The 21,062-nt window shown below is 37.7% G+C and overlaps 2 protein-coding genes across 3 annotated transcripts; both read left to right on the top strand.

Moving 5' to 3' along the window:
- The first annotated feature begins 363 nt into the window (after positions 1-363).
- On the top strand, positions 364-6,192 carry LOC137716845 (probable beta-D-xylosidase 7). The gene is made up of 6 exons (XM_068456212.1): positions 364-780; positions 973-1,284; positions 1,783-1,952; positions 2,791-2,888; positions 4,113-4,877; positions 5,336-6,192. The coding sequence occupies exons 1-6, from the start codon at positions 364-366 to the stop codon at positions 5,926-5,928; spliced, it is 2,355 nt and encodes a 784-aa protein (XP_068312313.1). The 3' UTR covers positions 5,929-6,192.
- Positions 6,193-10,417: 4,225 nt separating this feature from the next.
- Positions 10,418-18,267, top strand: LOC137717339 (probable helicase MAGATAMA 3). Of its 2 annotated transcripts, none has more exons than XM_068456661.1 (9): positions 10,418-10,619; positions 11,423-12,854; positions 13,967-14,155; positions 14,331-14,426; positions 14,520-14,679; positions 14,828-14,960; positions 15,041-16,801; positions 16,915-17,631; positions 17,789-18,267. In XM_068456661.1, exons 2-8 carry the CDS (start codon positions 11,495-11,497, stop codon positions 17,341-17,343), a joined length of 4,128 nt encoding a protein of 1,375 aa, XP_068312762.1. In that variant the 5' UTR covers positions 10,418-10,619; positions 11,423-11,494; the 3' UTR covers positions 17,344-17,631; positions 17,789-18,267. The 2 variants fall into 2 exon arrangements, with proteins under 2 accessions (XP_068312762.1, XP_068312763.1); XM_068456662.1 differs by having other exon boundaries at positions 17,769-18,267.
- The last annotated feature ends 2,795 nt before the right edge of the window (positions 18,268-21,062 follow it).

The raw sequence follows: 21,062 nt of genomic DNA, 5'->3' as shown, positions 1-21,062 counted from the left end.
AATAAGGTGTTATAAGATTGAACTCGATAAAGTTGAGTAAACCCAAACCAACTTGTATAAACCTGAACCTGACTAAACCCCGCATGAAGCTGAACTCAACTCAAATCCAAATTATAAAGGTTGGGTTAAAATTGGGTTGACCATCTAACCCACCCAAACCACTTGTGTTGCACCCTGCATGACTAGCCACCAAGAGGGATTGTCAAACCAACAGTCCATTTTTCAACCAAAAAAAAAAAAAGAGTGGGTTCAGTCATGAGTGAAAGAAACCTTTTTTGCCCATGCCCAGCTGCTGCCCTATAAACTCTAGTCTCCTTCAGTCCATCTGCATTCAGTTCTCCATCTAACCAAACCACTCACACAATGAAACTCCATTCGCACACTCCTCCTCCCTCAGCCCTTATCTTCTTCTTCACCACCGCCCTCCTCCTCCTCCGCCCTACCGAGTCAAGTCAGCCTCCATATTCCTGTGACTCGTCCCCACCCTCAACCAGCTCCTACCCTTTTTGCAAAACGACCCTCCCCATCTACAAAAGAGTCCGGGACCTCGTCTCCCGCCTCACATTGGACGAGAAAATCTCCCAACTCGTCAACTCAGCCCCTTCGATTCCCCGACTAGGCATCCCGAGTTACGAGTGGTGGTCCGAGGCTTTACATGGCGTCGCGGACGTCGGCAAAGGTATTAAACTTTACCCCACCATTAACAACGCCACAAGCTTCCCTCAAGTCATCCTCACCGCAGCTTCTTTCAACGACCATCTCTGGTACCGCATTGGCCAGGTGAGTCCAACTCACAGAGTTAAAAAAAAAAACCCATCTCGGCTTCGATCAGTTACCATTTTTGGTCGAAATAATTACAACCCATTACGTTTTTTTTGGTGGCAGATCAAAACCCAAATCGTAGTTATTGTGTTATTGTTAAAATCATTCAAATATAAATGCAGTTGTGTTTTGTTTCCTTCCATTTTTTAGGTGATTGGGACTGAAGCTCGAGCAGTGTACAATGCCGGACAAGCAACAGGGATGACATTTTGGGCACCAAATATCAACATTTTCAGAGACCCGAGATGGGGGAGAGGGCAAGAGACACCTGGCGAAGATCCAACGGTCGCCGGAAGATACGCGGTGTCGTATGTGAGAGGGGTTCAGGGCTACTCGTTTTTTGGAGGGAAGCATAAACTTGGTGCTGGTGGTCGTCTTCAAGCTTCAGCTTGCTGCAAGCATTTCACAGCTTATGATTTGGACAATTGGAACAATGTCACTCGTTTTCGCTTCGATGCTCGTGTGAGTTCTTCTCGTTTTGTTTTTTGCTTTTTTTTTTTTTTTTTCATCTATTACGAAAATGTTTTGGAATTTGGAAGGATATAAAAATGTTCGGGTAATAGGGAAATTAAATTTGTAGACAAATTTTTTTAAACTAAATGACATGAAAGTTGATGATTGAGTTATTACTTCAACGTTAATTAATATGCTTATTTTTTATTAGTGATACATTATTTAATTTGTAAATTGAATCTACACATTTAATCTACCTAGCATTATTGGATTTTGAATGAAACCATAGATGGCAGGTAGTCCATCATATCTTATCTTGGTGTCATGTTCTTGGATAAAATAATGATGAAAAATAAATTTAAGTTCTGCACTTTTTTTTAATGCATTCTTTTCTCCATTTAAATTGAATAAATGAAAGGAAAATTGACTTAACTAGTAAATGTTCTTTTTATTGTACTTTTCTTAGATTTGTAGACTTGTATAACTTTATGTGTTTGTTGCATGCAGGTGACACAGCAAGACCTAGCAGACACATACCACCCTCCGTTCCAAAAATGCGTGCAGGAAGGCCAAGCCAGCGGCATAATGTGTGCCTATAACCGCGTCAATGGGGTTCCAAGCTGTGCAGATTATAATCTCCTCACCAAGGTTGCAAGAGGACAATGGGACTTTCATGGGTACTTAACTATTCCTATAAACTGCCACTTAGTACTACGGTCTAGTAATATTTTTCTTCACTTGTAAATAAGAGGTCTTAGGTTCAATTTTCGTCAAAGGCGAATTCGAACCGCATTATTGTTATCGCATTGTGAGGCTAAGCCCACCCCTTCTTATTATTATAGATAATATCGTTTGTTAAAAAAACTATCACTACAAACTCATTTTTTCATCACCCCTTTCCTTTAACTATAACCTTTTTGCACTCTTTTCCTTTAATTATGAACTTTTCCGTCAATTATTGTTGGGATATATATGCTAATACAGTAGTCGTTCATGTAATAGTGGACGACTGTGAGTGGTTGATTGGTAGATTATAAATGGTAAGGCACGATTTAATCAATCGTCGATAATTATGTCTATGTGAATGTGACAGTGAGTCAGTTAATAACGAATCTCACATAATGTGTCTAGTCATTAGGGTTTTAGATGACTTATAGCTAAACTTTCATAACCATAATTTGAGGTCAGAGATTTGGTAGAAATGGTTTACCAAATATATGAAGATCCATGGTGCTAATTTTAGCATGAATTAACGAAATGCTAATAGAAGCAAAATCATAATAAAAGATTCATATACATTAATATATGATCGATTGACACTTAGTACTACGGTTTAGTGATATTCATCTTTACTTATGTAAGTAAAATGTTTTATATTTGATTCTCACCAAAAACAAGTTTGAACCATATTATTGTTAACTTGTTGTGAGATTTATCTTAATTTTCCATTCTTTTAGAGCAAATAATATCGTTTTTTTCAAATTGATTTATTGACCTAATTGGGGAAATGATCAGGTACATCACGTCGGACTGCGATGCTGTGTCCATCATCCACGATATGCAAGGATACGCTAAAAAGCCCGAGGATGCAGTCGCAGATGTCCTCAAAGCGGGTATGGTGGGACCAATCCCCTTATCTATTATCCTTTCCTTTTGCCTATTTGTTGGGTAATTGTGCAATCTATTCCCGGCTGTCATGGCCCATTTATGAACTCACATGGACCCCAACCACTTAAATCCGCTTTTTGGGGTTTTTTTCTTTTTCAAAATTTTCCATCGTCTACTTAGAACAACTCCAAATCTTATATCGATAATTGCTTAGGTAATTGAATAATAGGCGATTATTAACTTAGTGAATAGTAATTGTCTGAGTATATTTCACCATCCCGTAAATGAATTGTCTAAGCAATTGACATTAAAAAGTTATTATAAAAAGATAATAACAAAGTAAAGTGTTATTGACACTCCAAAAATTTCATTCTACACTCATCACAAGTGTATTTTTCTTCCAAATACAGAAAGTTTAGAGTGTAAAATGAGATTTTTGGAGTGTCAATAACTATTCCCACAACAAAAAGATATATTATGTTTAATCTCGAATATAATTTTTAATCAGTTTCGTCATACCACATGTCACTATCCGAAATTACAACTTTTGTCAATAGATTTTCGATTATATTTTTAACTAATCTCGTAGCTTTACGTGAATCTGTAAGAATCTCTGTATTCAAAAAAATAATAATAGTTTCTTTTTCTAATTGGATTAAAACCTTCGGATTACCTTCTTCTTTTTTTTTTTTTGGCAATGAACTGTTGAATTATATATATATATATATATATATGTATGTATATTGCAATCCCAACAACCTAGATTGTGTCTCGTGGGCACAACGAATAGATTCACATTTTTTCTGAATTTTTAACCTAAAAATATTGGCTAAATTGGAATGGTTATATGATATAGCCGTTACAAATCTAACGGCCTATATCGCGCTGGGCCTGATCAGCCGGCCATCCCGCATCGACAGGCACGCCCCTCGCCGTTGTGTTTAGTAATATTTATTCGGCCTAAAATGCAAACTGTCTAGAGCCAAGGAATAAACAGGAAAAAGAATCTTGGATTATGGAGTCTAATTAGTCAAAATTTGATACATTAGGCTTATAATATCCGAGATACATACAAAATAAAATCAGTTGAAAACTTATAATCAAAATGAATTAGAAAGACACTGAACAGACAACGATCTTATTTTGTAACGTTTTGAATATTAATCCAAGTTTGATTAAGAAACATAAAAAAGAGAGCTCTAATTCGATATTCTATACAAATGTTGCAGGCATGGATGTGAACTGTGGATCCTACTTGAAGGATCACATTAAATCAGCAGTGGAGCAGAAAAAGCTAAATGTATCAAAAATAGACAGAGCACTCCACAACCTCTTCTCAGTGAGGATGAGGCTTGGCCTGTTTGATGGAAATCCACTGAAACAACCCTATGGAACCATTGGTCCAGACCAAGTGTGCTCCAAACTGCACCAGGCTTTAGCCCTAGAAGCTGCTCGGGATGGAATAGTGCTTTTGAAAAACGCTGGCAGGCTTCTCCCACTCCCAAAAGCAAAAGCCATTTCACTGGCAGTCATTGGTCCCCTTGCTAATGCTTCAGAAGCACTTCTGGGAAACTACCATGGTCCTCCATGCAAATCCGTCACCCCATTAGAAGCACTTCAGGACTATGCTAAAGACATAATCTCTCACCCGGGTTGTGATTCGGTTCAGTGTCCCCAAGCTGCTTTTGATGAAGCTGTTGGAACGGCAAAAGAAGCAGATTATTTGGTTTTGATTGTGGGATTGGACCAAAGTCAAGAGAGAGAGGGACATGATAGATTGCACTTGGAATTGCCTGGGAAGCAGCAGCAGCTAATTACCAGTGTGGCTAAAGTTGCTAAGAAACCTGTTGTTCTTGTGATTCTTAGTGGCGGTCCTGTTGACATTTCTTTTGCTAAATTTGACAAAAAAGTTGGAAGCATCTTGTGGGCTGGATATCCAGGTGAAGCTGGTGGAATTGCCCTCGCTGAAATCATCTTTGGTGATCACAACCCAGGTAAAATTTGATGTCACTGCTTAAAACGAATTGACAAAGTTCAGCAGTGTTTGCTTATTTAATACAATTGACAATCAGATAACATAACATATAAGGTTGGGTTAATCTTGCACTCAAAATGTTTGACTTAGAAGAACCATTTGAGACAAAATGTAAGGTAGAGTTAATCTTGCACACAAAATGTTTGACTTAGAAGAACCATTTGAGACAAAATGTAAGGTAGAGTTAATCTTGCACACAAAATGTTTGACAAAGTTCGATAGCATCTTATTTTGGCTTAGAAGAACCATTTGACAAAGTTTGGTACCATTTTCTAGCTACGTGATATGTTGTTAGACTATTAATATGGATCACTACTTAACACAAAATGATTTGATTGACAGTCGGATAACCTAACATGTTAGTTACAGATAATTTTACTAACAAAAAGTTTTACTTATTTAATGTTTCCTGTGCAGGTGGAAGATTGCCAATGGCTTGGTACACACAAGATTATGTCAAAATGCCAATGACGGATATGAGAATTAGGCCTGACCCAAAAACAGGCTACCTTGGTCGCACTTACAGATTCTACGCAGGCAGAAAACTTTTTGACTTTGGTTATGGCCTCAGCTACTCAAACTATGTTCATGAGTTTGCCTCTGCAGAATCCCAGAACAAGCTCTACTTAAATGAATCATCAATTAGTCCCACAGCTAAGTCATCGGACTCTGGCAGGTACCAGTTAGTCCAAGACCTAGGTGAAGAATTCTGTGAGAAAAAGAAGTTACCGGTCAGAGTTGGGGTTCAAAATCATGGCGAGATGGCCGGGAAGCACCCAGTCCTGCTTTTTGTGGGTGAGAAGAATCCCAAAAATGGAAGGCCAATGAAGCAGTTGGTTGGATTCCAGAGTGTGATATTGAATGCTGGGGAAAGAGCAGAAGTTGAGTTTGTTTTGAGCCCTTGTGAGCACTTGAGCTATCCAAATGAGGAAGGTTTGATGGTGGTTGAAGAAGGTTCTTATTTCTTGGGTGTTGGAGATGTAGAGTACCCTCTTGATATCATAGTCTGATATATAAAGTTAGGGTTGCTTCTTGCAACAGCCATATTCGTTGGTTGCGAAATTATGAATGCAAATCTTAAATATGGAAGAGCCAACTTTGAGCTGTTTCTGGTCGTCTTGTGTTCCTTCGTTGCTACCGTCAAATCAACACTATAATTTTCGTGATGGATTCATTTAAGTTTATTCATCAAATGATGTGGTTATATACAATGTCGATGTTTTATTAAAACTGGACAAAATTACAAACTTATGTCTTTGACAATATATAATGATCAAGGCTGAACCGATATTTTGAAACATGCGTTGACTCCTATGGTTACCAACTAATGGAGGAGCAGCTGAGTTTGATTTCTTATGATTCCGTGCTCTTTTATTTTTATTCCTATGATTTTTTTATGTTTTAAAGGTGAGCATGTGTGTTAGCTGAATATTAAACCGGGTGTCACTAACCTGATGTAATTAAGAACACGCGTATCTAAATGAGATTTTAGCAAATAGAAAATCGGGAATATATTTACTAACGACCCTCGTGATGATGATGTTTATTATCCTATTTATCATCATATGATTAGTTTAAATTTTGAGATCTGTATAGTGAATAGACACAGATCTTAAAATTTAAACTCTTCCAATAGTAATAAGTATAGTAGTGAACAAAAATGCACCCTAGAAAATCCTGGTTCTAATAATTGAGAAAGAAACACCTAGCATTAGACCTCTTTTGTTGACGATAACGCATACAAGAGTTTATTGACGTTATTGCTAACATGACAAGTTTTCTTCTTTTTGGGTCACTTTAACTTTTTTTTTTTTTTTTGGTAGAAAAATAGATTCCATTCCATTGATAAACAGGTGCCAGATATAAAGATTTAGACTAAATTCAAGCACTCCAAACTGAGGAGGGTTCTAGTAATTTGACAATTATCAACTAATAAAGAAACAGATTACATAGAACCAGTTTGCACTATAACATTTTGAAAAGAAATTCCCTCACTAGAAGTCCAAAACGAATCGACCTGCCATAAACATGAATGTATAGAAAGAGACGGCCACTACACCAGCATCCACCGTGGCCCCTTATCCCCTTGGCCTACCTATAAAGAATTGCTTCGAAAGGAAGAGACGGGAGGAGAGCTATGCCTAAATTAAAAGGAGAAGAAGACCTTGAATTTTGCTGCTCGAAAGTGTGACGAAGGTCGACGAATGTAGTAAGAGAGCCGTTGATGATTGCCGTGTTGGACATTCGATATTTGAAACCAAGGCCTCGAAGAACAACAAGAACAAGATCTTTGTCCGCGACCGGCTGATTGATGGAAGCAAGTTTATTTGCAATGGACTTGACATGTTGCAGGTAAACATCAAGAGATTGGGAGCCTTTGGACATGGCAAGAAGTTGGAAGTGGAGGCTGGCCTCGCTAGAAAGAGAACTCTTGAGTGAAGACACTTCCAGGCATCCTGCGCAGTATAATGGCGAATGGTGTGATGTAAAATGGATTCTGAGATCGCACTGGTAAGGTAAAGGTAACAAAAGGATAAAAAGGGAAAACCAAGACCGATAAGGGACTGGGAAGCGTTGGTGAGACAAACCCTAGGACTTAGGCAGATACCATGTAAAAATATTATTCCTTGATCATACTACTACCGTAGCTTGCTACCAATTATCTCGATTTAACAAAAAAAAAAAAAAAAGATACATGTATTTACGCTACAAATGGAAATGAATAATTATATTCATAAGACTTGACCCTTGCTATGTCTAATTCAAGTTCATCGTATTTGACTTACAGTATAAAAAATACATAAATTAAAGAGAAGAATCCGGAGATGATTAACAATGGATCATATATTACTCTTACTTTGAGACCTCTATGAGACGAATTAGTTGTCTATATCTTGAACCATGCACTTTAGTAATTTATTATCTTTTCTTTTTTGGTATTTTTTAAGCTTGTGGTGTGGATATTGCATATGCAAGGAAAAGAATATATATTCATGCCAACCTAATGATAAACCAACTAAAATAATATAGATATGGTTTGCAAAGGCAACTGAGAAAAAAAGATGCAATTGTTTTACCCAAAAAAAGAAGAAGATGCAATTCCAGCAGCCTATGGAGAGGACAAATATGAGGTTATGCTTTAGTCTGAATGCAAGCAAACATTGTTTTGTAGCCACCAATATTGTTTGGATATTTAGGATTGAATTGGATTAGATTATTCAATATATTCAGTGAATGTTTAATAAGTAAACAAATGTCAACTTGCAGATTTTGTCCATATTGAAGATATAAATTACATGGTTATGAGAGAAACTTACTATTTTATTTCTCACAAAAATGGTAGGATGGGAGGGAAAACTTTTCTTCATGACTATCACATTTTCTTCTTTCAACCTGAACAAAATATGCAATTTAACATTAATTTTTGATTTTACATTCGTTGAATCTAATGATCTATCCAACTCTTAGATACCAAACAAGATCTAAGGATCTAGGTATATGGTTAGACAATATATAGGACACCCTTATTTAGACAACATTGTTGGAATTGTAACATTTTATTCTTTCTATAATTTGTAAGTAGTATACAGCCAAAGTGTCTGGTTCTCATTGAAAAAATTATCTGCAAGAGGTCATTTCATTAGCTTATTGTCAAAGTGGAATGTTCTATGATCAGTTATTCAAGTATCCATTAAAGTTTGGCTAAACTGCATATTTTATTCACAAGTCCTTACATTTTTATATCGACTCGACGTACTTATATTTTTACAAATATAGTTGAAGCTGCCGAACTTGGTTTGTAAGATCCTGAACTTAGTAGTGATTTGCATAATCTTGTTTTCGAGTTATAGAACCCTAGACTGAGAACGTTCCTTCCTCGGCTAAAGTCGGTCGGTGTAGTAGTCAGCAACACGTTTCACATAACCACATTCATCTTATTCGCCCAATCAAGCTTGGTAGCGAGTTGGCATGCCCACATCAGCAATCAACCATTGAAGAACATAATTAGCTCATTAGTTACTTGGCTTGCACGCCACTTAGGCATTCTAATTTTTAGGATCGACGCAAGCACATAAGGAAAAATCAAATGTCTCATCGAATCAATGAGCGAGATAAGTATATATCTTTTTCTTGAGTGATTATGGAGTTAGTGAGTGATGATTGCCTTTCTCTTAAGGAGGTTTTCGAGTTCAAGAGTACATTTTCTCAATATATTCTCTGAATTTCACATCATATAATTGTGTTGACATGTCATTAACAACAATATATCAAAATAATAAGAAAATCTCCCACCAACTTTTGATTCAATGCAAATCAATAAAATTTTGTAACCTAAAAAGAAAAGCAAAACCAATTTTTTTCTCTCGAAAGTCAACATCATCTAACAATAGCTTTGACAACATTAAAATTTCAATGACATACACGTTAGAGTTTTGGTCACTACCAAAATAAATGAAAATCTAACCATCCTCAACGAATGCCATCATGAAATGTAAGGCTGTAATAGTTTTTCAAAATAGACTTTTTCTCCTAATTTAGATTCTTTCCATAATTTCTTATTTCCATAATTAAAATATAAGTAATATTTTATGGCCTTGGGCCTCTAGTCATGATTCATGGCATTTTACACACGTTATCAAGTGAACTTTAAGTAATTAACAACAAACGAAGAATATAGGAGAATAGGGTGAGATCATTTTATCGTATATGTTTATCTGTTATTCTGTAGTAAAAAATTATTTTAAATTATTTTATTTAATTAAACAAAAAAAATATTTGACGAAAACTAACTGTATGATATACAATAAAAGAATATAATGAAATAATCCTTGTAATTTTCACAAAAAAAAAAGTGGAGAAAGGGTCCTTGTCCAAAATACACGAGGTGGTTTTCTTTTTCTAATTTCAACTAAAATTTAAAACAGTGACCACATGCCCCACGCGCCTCGGGTTTGCGTGCCCCAAACGCAATGCCACAGTGTTGTTGTATCATGGTACTGTGTTCTCCCTCCGCTTTGAAAGCACGTGAGATCGTGCCCACTCCTTTGTCCAAATGACGTTTCTACCCTAAGCATTTCCAAAATATTACACCCGTTCCAAGCGCCACCACTAAAAAGAAAAACCCGCATAAAATCCAATTAAGGAATCATTGATCGATCAGAAATCCCGTCCGTACACGTGGCAGTTTAGTGGGCCCAGGGCCGAACCCGAGAGAACTGCCCATGGAGAATAAGATTCTCACATGTGAGCGTACTACACACAAAATTTCCCCACCAGATTGCCCTAATCCGCCGCTGCCAAAATCCCGAATTTACCCTCGCCTTATTCCGGAAGCCATGCCTAGTCAAATTCAACCCGGAAAACAGAGTCGAGGACGGGAGGGTGGTTTGGGAATTTCATAATTCTCGAGAGGATAAATAAACTAAAATAATGGATAGAAATTAAATTTGCCGGGCATAAAATAACGGTGGCCGGAGATAAAACCGGCCGGCGAAGCCTTTGATATTTCCTATATAAACCCGTCACCACGCCTTGTTTTCTCTCATATTTTCCTCTCTCTCTACCTGCGCTCGCTCTTTCCGCTCTAACCCTCACCCTACAGCGAATCCTCCGTCTCCCAAATTTATTTAATTTTGGTTAAATTAAATAATTATTATTTTTTCCATCTGATAAATAGACCACACGAAAGCTCTGAAAAGAGGTAATAATTCTGCCCAATATATTTTAAAATTTAATTTAATTTTTCCGAATTTAATTTTTGTTGATGCGGAGGATCAGTAGCATGAATAATGGGATTTGATTAGAGACTAAAACTTTAGGTGGGAGTAATTTGATGAATGCATGAACATTTGGGTGAAGGAATTGTGGATCTGTTTGGATGGGAGTGGGATTTGAGATTTGGGATTTGTGTTGGGATTAGGAGTGTTTAGTTATTGATGATGAAACCCTAGAAACAAAAAGCTAGGTCAGCTGGTTGGGATTGGGATTGGGATTTCAATCTGAGTAGGCAATTTTGAATTTAATTGGATCAAGAACTGCGTTTTCAGATTTGGGGGTTTTTTTTCCTTCTATTTTTTTGTTAGGGCTTCGTGTATGCTTATTCTGCTAGGTTGTATATATGTAAATTATGCTTATTTGACTCTCTGCTGTTTGGAAAACCAATTTATGCATTCTGAAGCAATAATAATTTTGTGAAATTAATGTGTTGTATGATTTTGTTTCATGTTCTCGACATCGTTCCAGCTTGATAACTGTTAAGTTGAGCATGCTGTGTGTTTTGTGTGTGCGTTTTGTGGTTTAGTTATTATTATTTGATACTGGATTGCTTCTTGTAACGTTGTCGATTGATTGGTTTCCTTGATTTGGCATGTAGAATTAGCTGGACTTTTATAACTCTTTTGATTAATGTTTTAATACCAATTTGGTTCCATTTAATGCGAGCGTTTATCCCGTGATGTTTTCTTGTTGCCTAACTGTATGCATTTCGTTTGAATTTTTCCGTAGGAGGGAATCACGAAATTGACCAGTTCAATCTTTTTGGAAATACGGTTTAATTTGTATGTATTTACATATGAGATGGGTTCTCGAGGAAGGTTGTTATTTGATCTCAATGAACCCCCTGCCGAGGATAATGAAGAGACTGATGGCGCCCTCAGCCTCCAGCCGCAAAAGGCACTTCCTTCTTCAAACCCCCACACTTCAGAAGTGCTTGCAGTAGCAGCCGTTGCACCAAGAATTGTTAATAATCATGCTTTTTCACATGCATCGTCTGTGTCAGGTTTTCAACCTTTTGTTCGGCCAAAAAATGCTCATGGCTCTGAAGGTGATGCTGATGAGAAATCAAGAGATAGTAATCCCAAAAATACATCAGTATCTAAATCAAGTAATGATGAGGACATGAAACCTGTACCATGTTTAGCTTCTGCTTCTGCAAATGGTCCATCTGTGGAAAGAGAAGAAGGAGAGTGGTCTGATGATGCGGAGGGATCTGCTGAAGCAGGTGGAACTGGCAGTTTGCATGAACAGGGTACAAGTTTACAAGGACAATCGGGAGGGATTGTTGAATGTGCTTCTGGTGTTGCTCCAGATATTAGTTCTTTTGATATTAAAACTTCAGAAGGTCTCAAGGATAAGAACACCAGTCATACTTCTTTAGGAGTAGATGATCAGAATTGTACTAGTAGCCGCATTTCAGACAGCAACGTTAAAGGTCAGGCGCCCATTGATTGTCAGGATGAACAGGGATTGGTTTTGAAACAAGAAAAAGTTAAAGGCATTGAAGCAAGCCATGCACTCAAGTGTGCAAATAATCCAATGAAGAGGAAGCTGAGCCAACAGAATGAAGCAAAGCTGGGAAAGAAACGTAATAGACAGACAATGTTCCTTAATTTGGATGATGTTAAGCAAGCTGGCACTATCAAAAGTTCAACACCAAGAAGACAGACCTTTCCCGCACCTGTTACAACTCGCACTTTGAAGGACGTTCGTACCATTACTCTGCCTGCAGATTGTGTTGGGGAAAAGCAGTCACAATCAATGATTAAGGACCAGAAACAAGTTGATGTTTTATGTAATGATGGAGGGACTGCCGCAGAGTCTAGTGATTCCAAGTCTGAGACTAACGGGGATGTTAGTTATGGATCACTGTCTAGAACCAGAAGGCAAAATGGTGACAATGATCCTTCCACAGAGGTCTTACCACCAATTCCAAGGCAGAGTTCATGGAAGCAGCCCATGGATACAAGGCAGCTGAAGAATTCACATGTTGCTAATAGGAAGCCAGCTCTGATCACTCAAAGCTCCATGGATTCCAAATCTGGAAACAAGAAACTTCTTCCTGCCAAGAAGCAAACAGCAATCAGTAACACATACCAAGACACATCAGTTGAGCGTCTTATAAGGGAGGTTACAAATGAGAAGTTTTGGCATCACCCAGGTATAAAGTAATGTTGTATTTCTGTTTATGTTCATTACCGTTGAATAGTTGTAACATATTTCCTAGTTTTTTTTTATTTCTTTTTACTCTTGGGAACTTTAGGCCATGTGTGTTGACAGCTTTCCTAATTTTCTTATGCCAGTGATCCATGCCCCTCCAATTGTTACATTATGAGACTCATAGCACACAAAAGATTGGAAGGTGATGACAATTATATCGTGAAATCGAGATTCCATGTTAACATATTTCATTGATTTTCTCAATTTCACTTTGTAATTCGTATCATCATCACATGCCCTCTTGTGTGCAAATGTTCTCATAGTGTAATGTTCCTATTATCTTTAATCTCTTTAGTTTGTTCTTTTTTTTTTTTTTTTTTGGAGGTTGGTGGTTGGGGGTGTGTAAAAGTTTTACATGCTTTGATATATTTCTGCCCCATAGCAGCAGCTGCCGGATAAGCTTTAGAAAAACACACACACAACAGACCAGCATGCATTATTTGGTTTTTATTTTCTAATAAATAAGGAATTGGTAACTGTGATTCTCTATAGCTTGTAAATTGTAAAAGTTGATATTTTATTGCTCAGGCCCCCAAACAGTGGACAAGATCTCAACAGCACCATTTGGTGGGTGTGCAATTATCAGGAGGGCCTATTGGGAGGATTTTCCTTCATAGTATTAATTGTTATTGAGCCAACATAATTTATTTAATCTGTAGCTAATACTAAGAGCAGCCTTCAAGTTTACATTTTCTGTCTGGAATTTTAACTGGTTATTGTAGGTTTCTTGTTTGTTTAAGTACTTGAAGTTTCAACTGTAACCTGTAATTTTGTTTTGGTAACCTATATTTCTGTGATTATTTGTTTATTTATGTTCTAAACCTTATATTTGCTGAAAGCTTGTACAGCTTCTAGTTCATGTGGAAGTTCTCTTTGGTTGGTAGGCTGCGACCAGGGTACATGTAAATGGTTCTTATATCGTTGCTTTTTATGTTATGTGTTCTCATAGCCTAGCAAATATATGTTTATCCCTTATTCCTTGTGGTTTTACCTTTGTCTTCCCCCTCAAAATCATTTTTCTTTCCGCTGAATATTTATTTTTTTGTGCAACAGGGCAGACTGACCTCCAATGTGTTCCTGAAAAGTTTGAATCTGTTGAGGAGTATGTTAGAGTATTTGAACCGCTTCTGTTTGAAGAATGCCGTGCACAACTTTACAGCACCTGGGAGGAATTAACAGAGGGTGTTTCTAGAGATGCTCATGTAACTGTTCGTGTAAGAAACATTGAAAGGAGAGAGAGAGGTACATGTCCAATTTGTTTCCTCCTACTTTAGTGATACATTGGGGTACAGATTTTGGAAATAATGAAAATAAAATAGGCTAGCCATGTATTTAGGGTTGGCCAGTATAGCTTATAGTACCTGTGCTTTTTTCGTGGTTCTGTGAACTGACTAAGGTGTAACTTTTGGTGGCTTAGGGTGGTATGATGCAATAGTTCTTCCAGTTAGTGAATGCAAGTGGACATTTAAAGAGGGGGATGTTGCAATTCTTTCAACTCCTCGACCTGGATCAGGTCTGATATGTGAATACTTTTCTGTGAAATTATTTCATTCGATATTGATGCTTTTGATATGTTCCTCACATTCACTCTTATTATGTCAAGCAGTCAGATCCAAAAGGAACAACTCTTCAGCTGAGGGCGATGAGGAGCCTGAAATCAGTGGGCGTGTGGCTGGTACTGTCCGGCGACATATTCCTATCGATACTCGTGATCCCCCAGGGGCAATCCTTCATTTTTATGTTGGGGACTCCTATGATTCTAACAGGTAGTATATTTTTTTTCCTATGATTTTGGATTATTAGTATGATTTCCTTTAGTATTTTTGTAGCAAATATGCTTACATTTTTTTTCTTTCCTCTCTCTCTCTCTCTCTCTCTCTCTCTCTCTCTCTCTCTCTGATATTATTTTTCCAGCATGGTTGATGATGATCATGTTCTAAGAAAGCTACAGCCCAAAGGAATTTGGTATTTAACTGTGCTTGGTTCTCTAGCAACCACCCAGCGCGAGTATATTGCACTGCATGCATTTCGTCGTCTGAATATGCAGGTGACAAATTTTTGCATCAGTAATGACTATGTTCTTTTTTTTTCCTGTATGAATAATAATTTGAGTGAACAATTTAACAGATGCAAGCAGCAATTCTACGGCCCAGTCCTGAACACTTTCCAAAATACGAGCAGCAGTCCCCTGCTATGCCAGAATGCTTCACACCGAATTTCGTTGATCATTTGCATAGGACCTTTAATGGGCCCCAGCTATCAGCAATCCAATGGGCTGCAATGCATACAGCTGCAGGTACAAGTGGTGGAAAGAGGCAAGATCCATGGCCTTTTACGCTTGTTCAAGGACCTCCAGGAACAGGTAAGACACATACGGTCTGGGGAATGCTAAACGTCATCCATCTGGTTCAGTATCAGCAGTACTACACTTCTTTGCTGAAGAAACTAGCACCTGAAAGCTATAAGCAAAATAGTGAGACCAACTTTGATAATGTTGCTACGGGATCAATAGATGAGGTTCTTCAGAACATGGACCAGAATCTCCTTCGTACACTACCCAAGCTCTGTCCAAAGCCTAGAATGTTGGTTTGCGCCCCTTCTAATGCTGCAACAGATGAGCTTCTTTCCCGTGTTCTTGACCGTGGATTCATTGATGGCGAGATGAAAGTTTATCGACCTGATGTAGCCCGAGTAGGTGTGGATTCACAGACACGTGCTGCCCAGGCTGTATCCGTCGAGCGGAGAACTGAACAGCTTCTGGTTAAGAACCGTGAGGAAGTTTTAGGGTGGATGCATCAGTTGAGAAATCGTGAAGCTCAGTTGTCCGTGCAGATATCTAATCTTCAAAGAGAACTTACTGTTGCAGCTGCTGCTGTTCGTTCCCAAGGATCAGTTGGTGTTGATCCTGATGTTTTGGTGGCTCGGGACCAGAATCGAGATACATTGCTGCAGATTCTTGCAGCTGTGGTTGAAAACAGGGATAAAACTCTAGTCGAGCTATCTCGCCTGTTTATTTTAGAAAGCAAGTTTCGTGCTGGTGGCAATTTTAACTTGGAAGAAGCTCGAGCTAATCTTGAGGCAAGTTTTGCCAATGAGGCTGAGATTGTTTTCACTACTGTTTCAAGCAGTGGTCGCAAGCTGTTCTCTCGTCTTTCTCATGGGTTTGATATGGTTGTGATTGATGAGGCAGCGCAAGCCAGTGAAGTGGGAGTTCTTCCTCCCCTTTCTCTTGGAGCTGCACGATGTGTTCTTGTTGGGGATCCTCAGCAGCTTCCCGCAACAGTTATTAGCAAGGCTGCTGGAACCTTGTTATACAGTAGAAGTCTTTTCGAAAGATTCCAGCAGGCAAAATGTCCAACAATGTTGTTATCTGTGCAGTATAGGATGCATCCCCAAATACGTGATTTTCCTTCAAGGTACTTCTACCAAGGACGCCTCACTGACAGTGAAAGTGTTGCTAATTTACCCGATGAAACCTATTACAAGGACCCTTTACTTAGACCTTATGTATTTTTTGACATTTCCCATGGACGGGAGTCCCACAAAGGGGGATCTGTCTCTTATCAGAACATACATGAAGCACAGTTTTGTGTGCGCTTGTATGAGCATCTCCAGAAGTCCTTGAAAGCATTGGGTTTGGGGAAAGTTTCTGTCGGCATAATCACACCATACAAATTGCAACTCAAATGCCTCCAACGTGAGTTTGAGGATATTTTAAATTCAGAAGAAGGGAAGGATATATATATCAACACCGTAGATGCCTTTCAAGGCCAAGAGCGTGATGTAATTATCATGTCCTGTGTGCGTGCTTCTACTCATGGGGTTGGTTTTGTAGCAGATATCCGCCGTATGAATGTAGCTCTCACTCGTGCAAGAAGGGCTCTTTGGGTATGGATTTCTTCTATTTTGTCCTCCTTTTATACTAATTACAGACAAATTTGCACCTTCTACCTGCACGTACGTAGTTTGCATTTTTAATTTCAATCTGGATATTTTAACAGGTCATGGGGAATGCAAGTGCCTTAATGCAATGTGACGACTGGGCTGCATTGATTACCGATGCCAAAGCCAGGAACTGTTTTATGGACATAGAAACTCTTCCCAAAGAATTTCGGGTACCAAAGGTACCTTCTTATGCTCCATTACCAGGAAAGCCTTCCTCTAATATGAGGGGTTTCAGGTCTGGTGGACCAAGGCATAGATCAATGGATATGCACATGGAATCCAGGTCAGGAACACCGTCAGAAGATGATGAGAAGTTGGGTGTATCAGTAATTTCTAGGAATGGAAGTTACCGGCCTATGAAACCTCCATTTGAGAATTCCTTGGACGACTTTGATCAATCAGGTGATAAATCTAGAGATGCCTGGCAGTATGGTATACAGAAGAAGCATGGTCCTGCTGGGGTTGTGGGAAGGAGAGACATCTAGCTATTGATTGTTGGTTCTGAATCCTCTTTTTGCGTCATTGGAGCTTTTTGGCATTCTACATTTTCCCTATTGTGCAGCTCTTGCTCGTCTGCCAGAAGGCTTGTGGAGGACTAGCTTCCTGTGCTGATCTCTGAAGTTGTTGCCTTAAATCTGAAAGGCTGAACCTTGTGCCGCATATGCTTTCACTTACTTGAGGAGTTTGGCAGTAAGGGGGACTTGGCAGGGGCTGTCGGCCTGTGCATAAAGTTTTGCTTTTGCCGACGATTCACCACCTCACAATCTTCAGAGGTAAGACGATAAATCATTTGATGTGCTTAAAGCCTGAAACATGTATTTGTAATTTGACCAATGCTTTATAGCTCTGTAGTTTTCCTTTTCCCTCATTGTGTCATACCTTCTCATGTATTGGATACCAAATAACTCAGGAATCATATGGTGGTCACAGGAACGCTTTTCCTATTACGGTTAATATCGTTCCTGTTTTGATTCAATGGACGACTTCAGTTACAGAGATATAAAGGGGAAAGCTTCTGGGTGACTCAAAAGCTCTGTTCTCGGAATCAGACTCAGCGACTCCTCCATTCTTGGCGCCGGTGACAAGTTAAAACGGTTTAATGTAGGAAGTTCCCATTTGAATGATGCTATGGACATTTTCGGACGTGCAAATTGCACGGTGACCAGATGGTAGACGAAAGGTGAATGTAAAGTCGTTGTCTGGATACGCAAGAATATGTTGTTTTGTCCTCCTGTTGTTTGAAGGTTAGTGACATACATACATGCCAAAGGCTGGCATTTACGACAACCTTCTGTATAGAAATGGTGGAAGTAGAGAAATTGCATTAGAAAGAAAAATCGATTTGTAGTGTCAACTAACATGTACATAACATCTTTCAGTTGTGGAATCGAATATAAATTTACCTTTTATGCTTTTGCCTCTTGTTCCGTTGTTTGTCCTTAATTTTTGGATTTAACAGGGAGGGGAATTCACTACTATTAGATTAAGAGCTAAGAGAGAGTTGGTTGTTTTCGCTGCTTCCCCGAGTAATCGGACCAAAGACAACGGTCATCATGGTCGCATAATCACATGTCAGGAGCTAACTAGGATAATGATGAAGCACTCATACAAATTCTAGTTCCATTTGAGAGGGAGGGAAATTCGAACTTGGACATATTTTAACATTAGAAAAAGTAGTATTATTAGACTAAAGGTTGGTTTGGTATTTTTGAAAATATTTTAAAAGTAGTTTTTTTTTTTTTTTTTTTTTTTTTTTTTTTTTAAAAGTTGGGTTTTAAATTTTGTTTGGTAAATGAAAAAAAAGGGTTATTTGTCAAAAACATGAGTCCAAAATGGTAGAAAGCAAAAGCAGCTTTATTCCTTATGCTATTAAAAGCATTGTCTTTTTTTTTTTTTTTTAAATTTTGTTTCATAGCACAACAATCGAAAACTAACCCTAAGAGTTAAGACCAAGTTGGTTGTTTTCATTGTTTCTCGACAATAGGACCAAAAACGGTGGTGATTTAATTACATCATCGGATGTGATGACCTAACTAGGATCACACCCTTGTCTTGTAAAGGACAGGAAATGTCGTATGGCACACGTAAATGATTGCCAGAGTAGCAACATGCAGAGGTCATGAATGATCTCTACTTTGAATCTTTTATTTTTTGGGGGGTTCTGTACTTTGAATCCTCTGGCTGTCTTTTGCTGAATAATCAAATCTCTGAGTTGTATATTGTGGGCAATTTGGGCATGGTGGCGATTGTGTGTATTATCAGCCTTGGGGCCATCTCCAACCAAAGCTATTTGACCAAAATTACCTCCAAAATAATACATATCAGTCTCCAACCAAAAGTTTTTCTTGCAAATGGGCATATTTTAGGGCTCAACTCAGCCGTTGGAAGGGTTTAAGAACAACTCTACCATTGCTTATTAACTTGGGGATCCAATCCACCTTCCTCCTTCCCCAAAACACTCTAGCCCACTCGAGTAATTGGACCCAAGGCTATCTTGATGAAGAAGTCAGACAATAATCGTCTAACCCAACGCCCTACTTATGTGACATAAGGCTAACAACGTCAGCCACCATTTGAATTATTAAAATTATAAAAACTATTAAAAATTATAATTTTTTTCTATGAATATGTAATCATGTTCTTCTACTTTACACTACATTTTAATATTTTTGAATACTTTTAACTAATCTTTTACTTTTCTTCTACTTTACAGTAATTTCAGAAAGGGAAGAGTTTTAAACGTGGAATTTATGGGTATAAACCCAACACTCTACCCGCTAGAATATTGTATCATAATTCTCTCAATATACTAAAAAGTATAAAATAACACTTATTTTTACTCTTCACACATCCTGTTTTAATCTCTATCATTTCATCTTCTTCAATTTATTTGATTCGATGATTAAAAATTAAAAAAATACGTAAAAAGTAAAAATCGTCACACTCCTAAAATAAAAAGGGCTAATATATAGCCTTCATGGGTACAAATAGAAAAAAATTAGCCCGGAACAATTGTTTAAAATATTAGCCCTTTTACAGCTAATAAATAGATCTGGATTAAAATTAGCCCTCCGTGATTGATTGAAGATGGACCTCAAAGCCTTTTCAATGGTTGGTGGGAAAAGTAACTGAAGATGGGATTTTTGTGTTTGGATTGGGTAAATTATTGAGAAAGTAACAAAAGAAAAAAAAAAAAAATTCAGTGATTCTATCTGGTATTTTTTTGTTAACAATAGAAATTGTTTTATTTTGAATATGTAGATCAGTGTTCATATTTTTTTTACTACGTATGATATTATTTACATTAAAAAGTGAAATAGGTCAAACTTAATAATAAGCTAGTCATAATAATTTAGTTCGACACAATTCCGCCTATTTCCCCCCGTAAGACAATACTTGGATGTTGACTAGTCAGTATACAATTTACTCACCATATTATGTGGTCCAATAAGATTGTAACACCTGTCTGTTTAATTCTTTCTCAAACTCTCTGCTATGTTAACAAACAAACACCCAGCTTCTCCTACCTTTACCCCTGCTATGGCAAATCTGCAAATTCGAAGTTCTTGATCGGATCCCATCCCAACTCCTCCTCCTCCAACCTCCCTCCTCCGTCGAACCACCCTTGTCCCCTCCAACCTATCTTCAACGGAGTGGTAAGGGGCTGGGGGCTGAGATCTTTGGTGTTGGCAGGAAGGGAGGAAGAAGAAAGGTTATGTTTAGTCACAGGTTTTAAAAAAAAGTTTTGTGTTTAGTTACATTGATTTGAGAAAGTATAAGTGAACAGATGTTACAATCTTATTGGGGCACATAATATAGTGAGTAAATTGAGTACTGAATAGGCAGTACCCAAGTGTTGTCGGTCCCCATATTTAGAAGTACAAGATGCGACATGATATTATCTGTTGATTAAGGCATCTGTTAATTAGGTGAATCAAAACTAGAAAATTAGAAAATTTATAAGGAGAGATATACTCATTATTTAAAAAAAAAAGTGGTGTTATTAACACATCTCTTTTTACCTTCCACACATTCTTTTAAATTTTCAATTATCGAATCGAATGAATTAAATAAGATCAAATGACATAAATTAACAGAGAGTGCAAAAGAGGTACAAAGAATGTGTGGAAAAAAAAATTAACATAAATTAATATAAATTAAATAAGAACTCCCTTCATCAATATAAAATCTAAAAAGGTAAAAA

This window comes from Pyrus communis, chromosome 15 (genome assembly GCF_963583255.1).
Source record: "Pyrus communis chromosome 15, drPyrComm1.1, whole genome shotgun sequence".
NCBI classification, from domain to species: domain Eukaryota; kingdom Viridiplantae; phylum Streptophyta; class Magnoliopsida; order Rosales; family Rosaceae; genus Pyrus; species Pyrus communis.
Note: the sequence above shows the minus strand (reverse complement) of the source record. Positions and strands in the feature narration are given on the sequence as shown.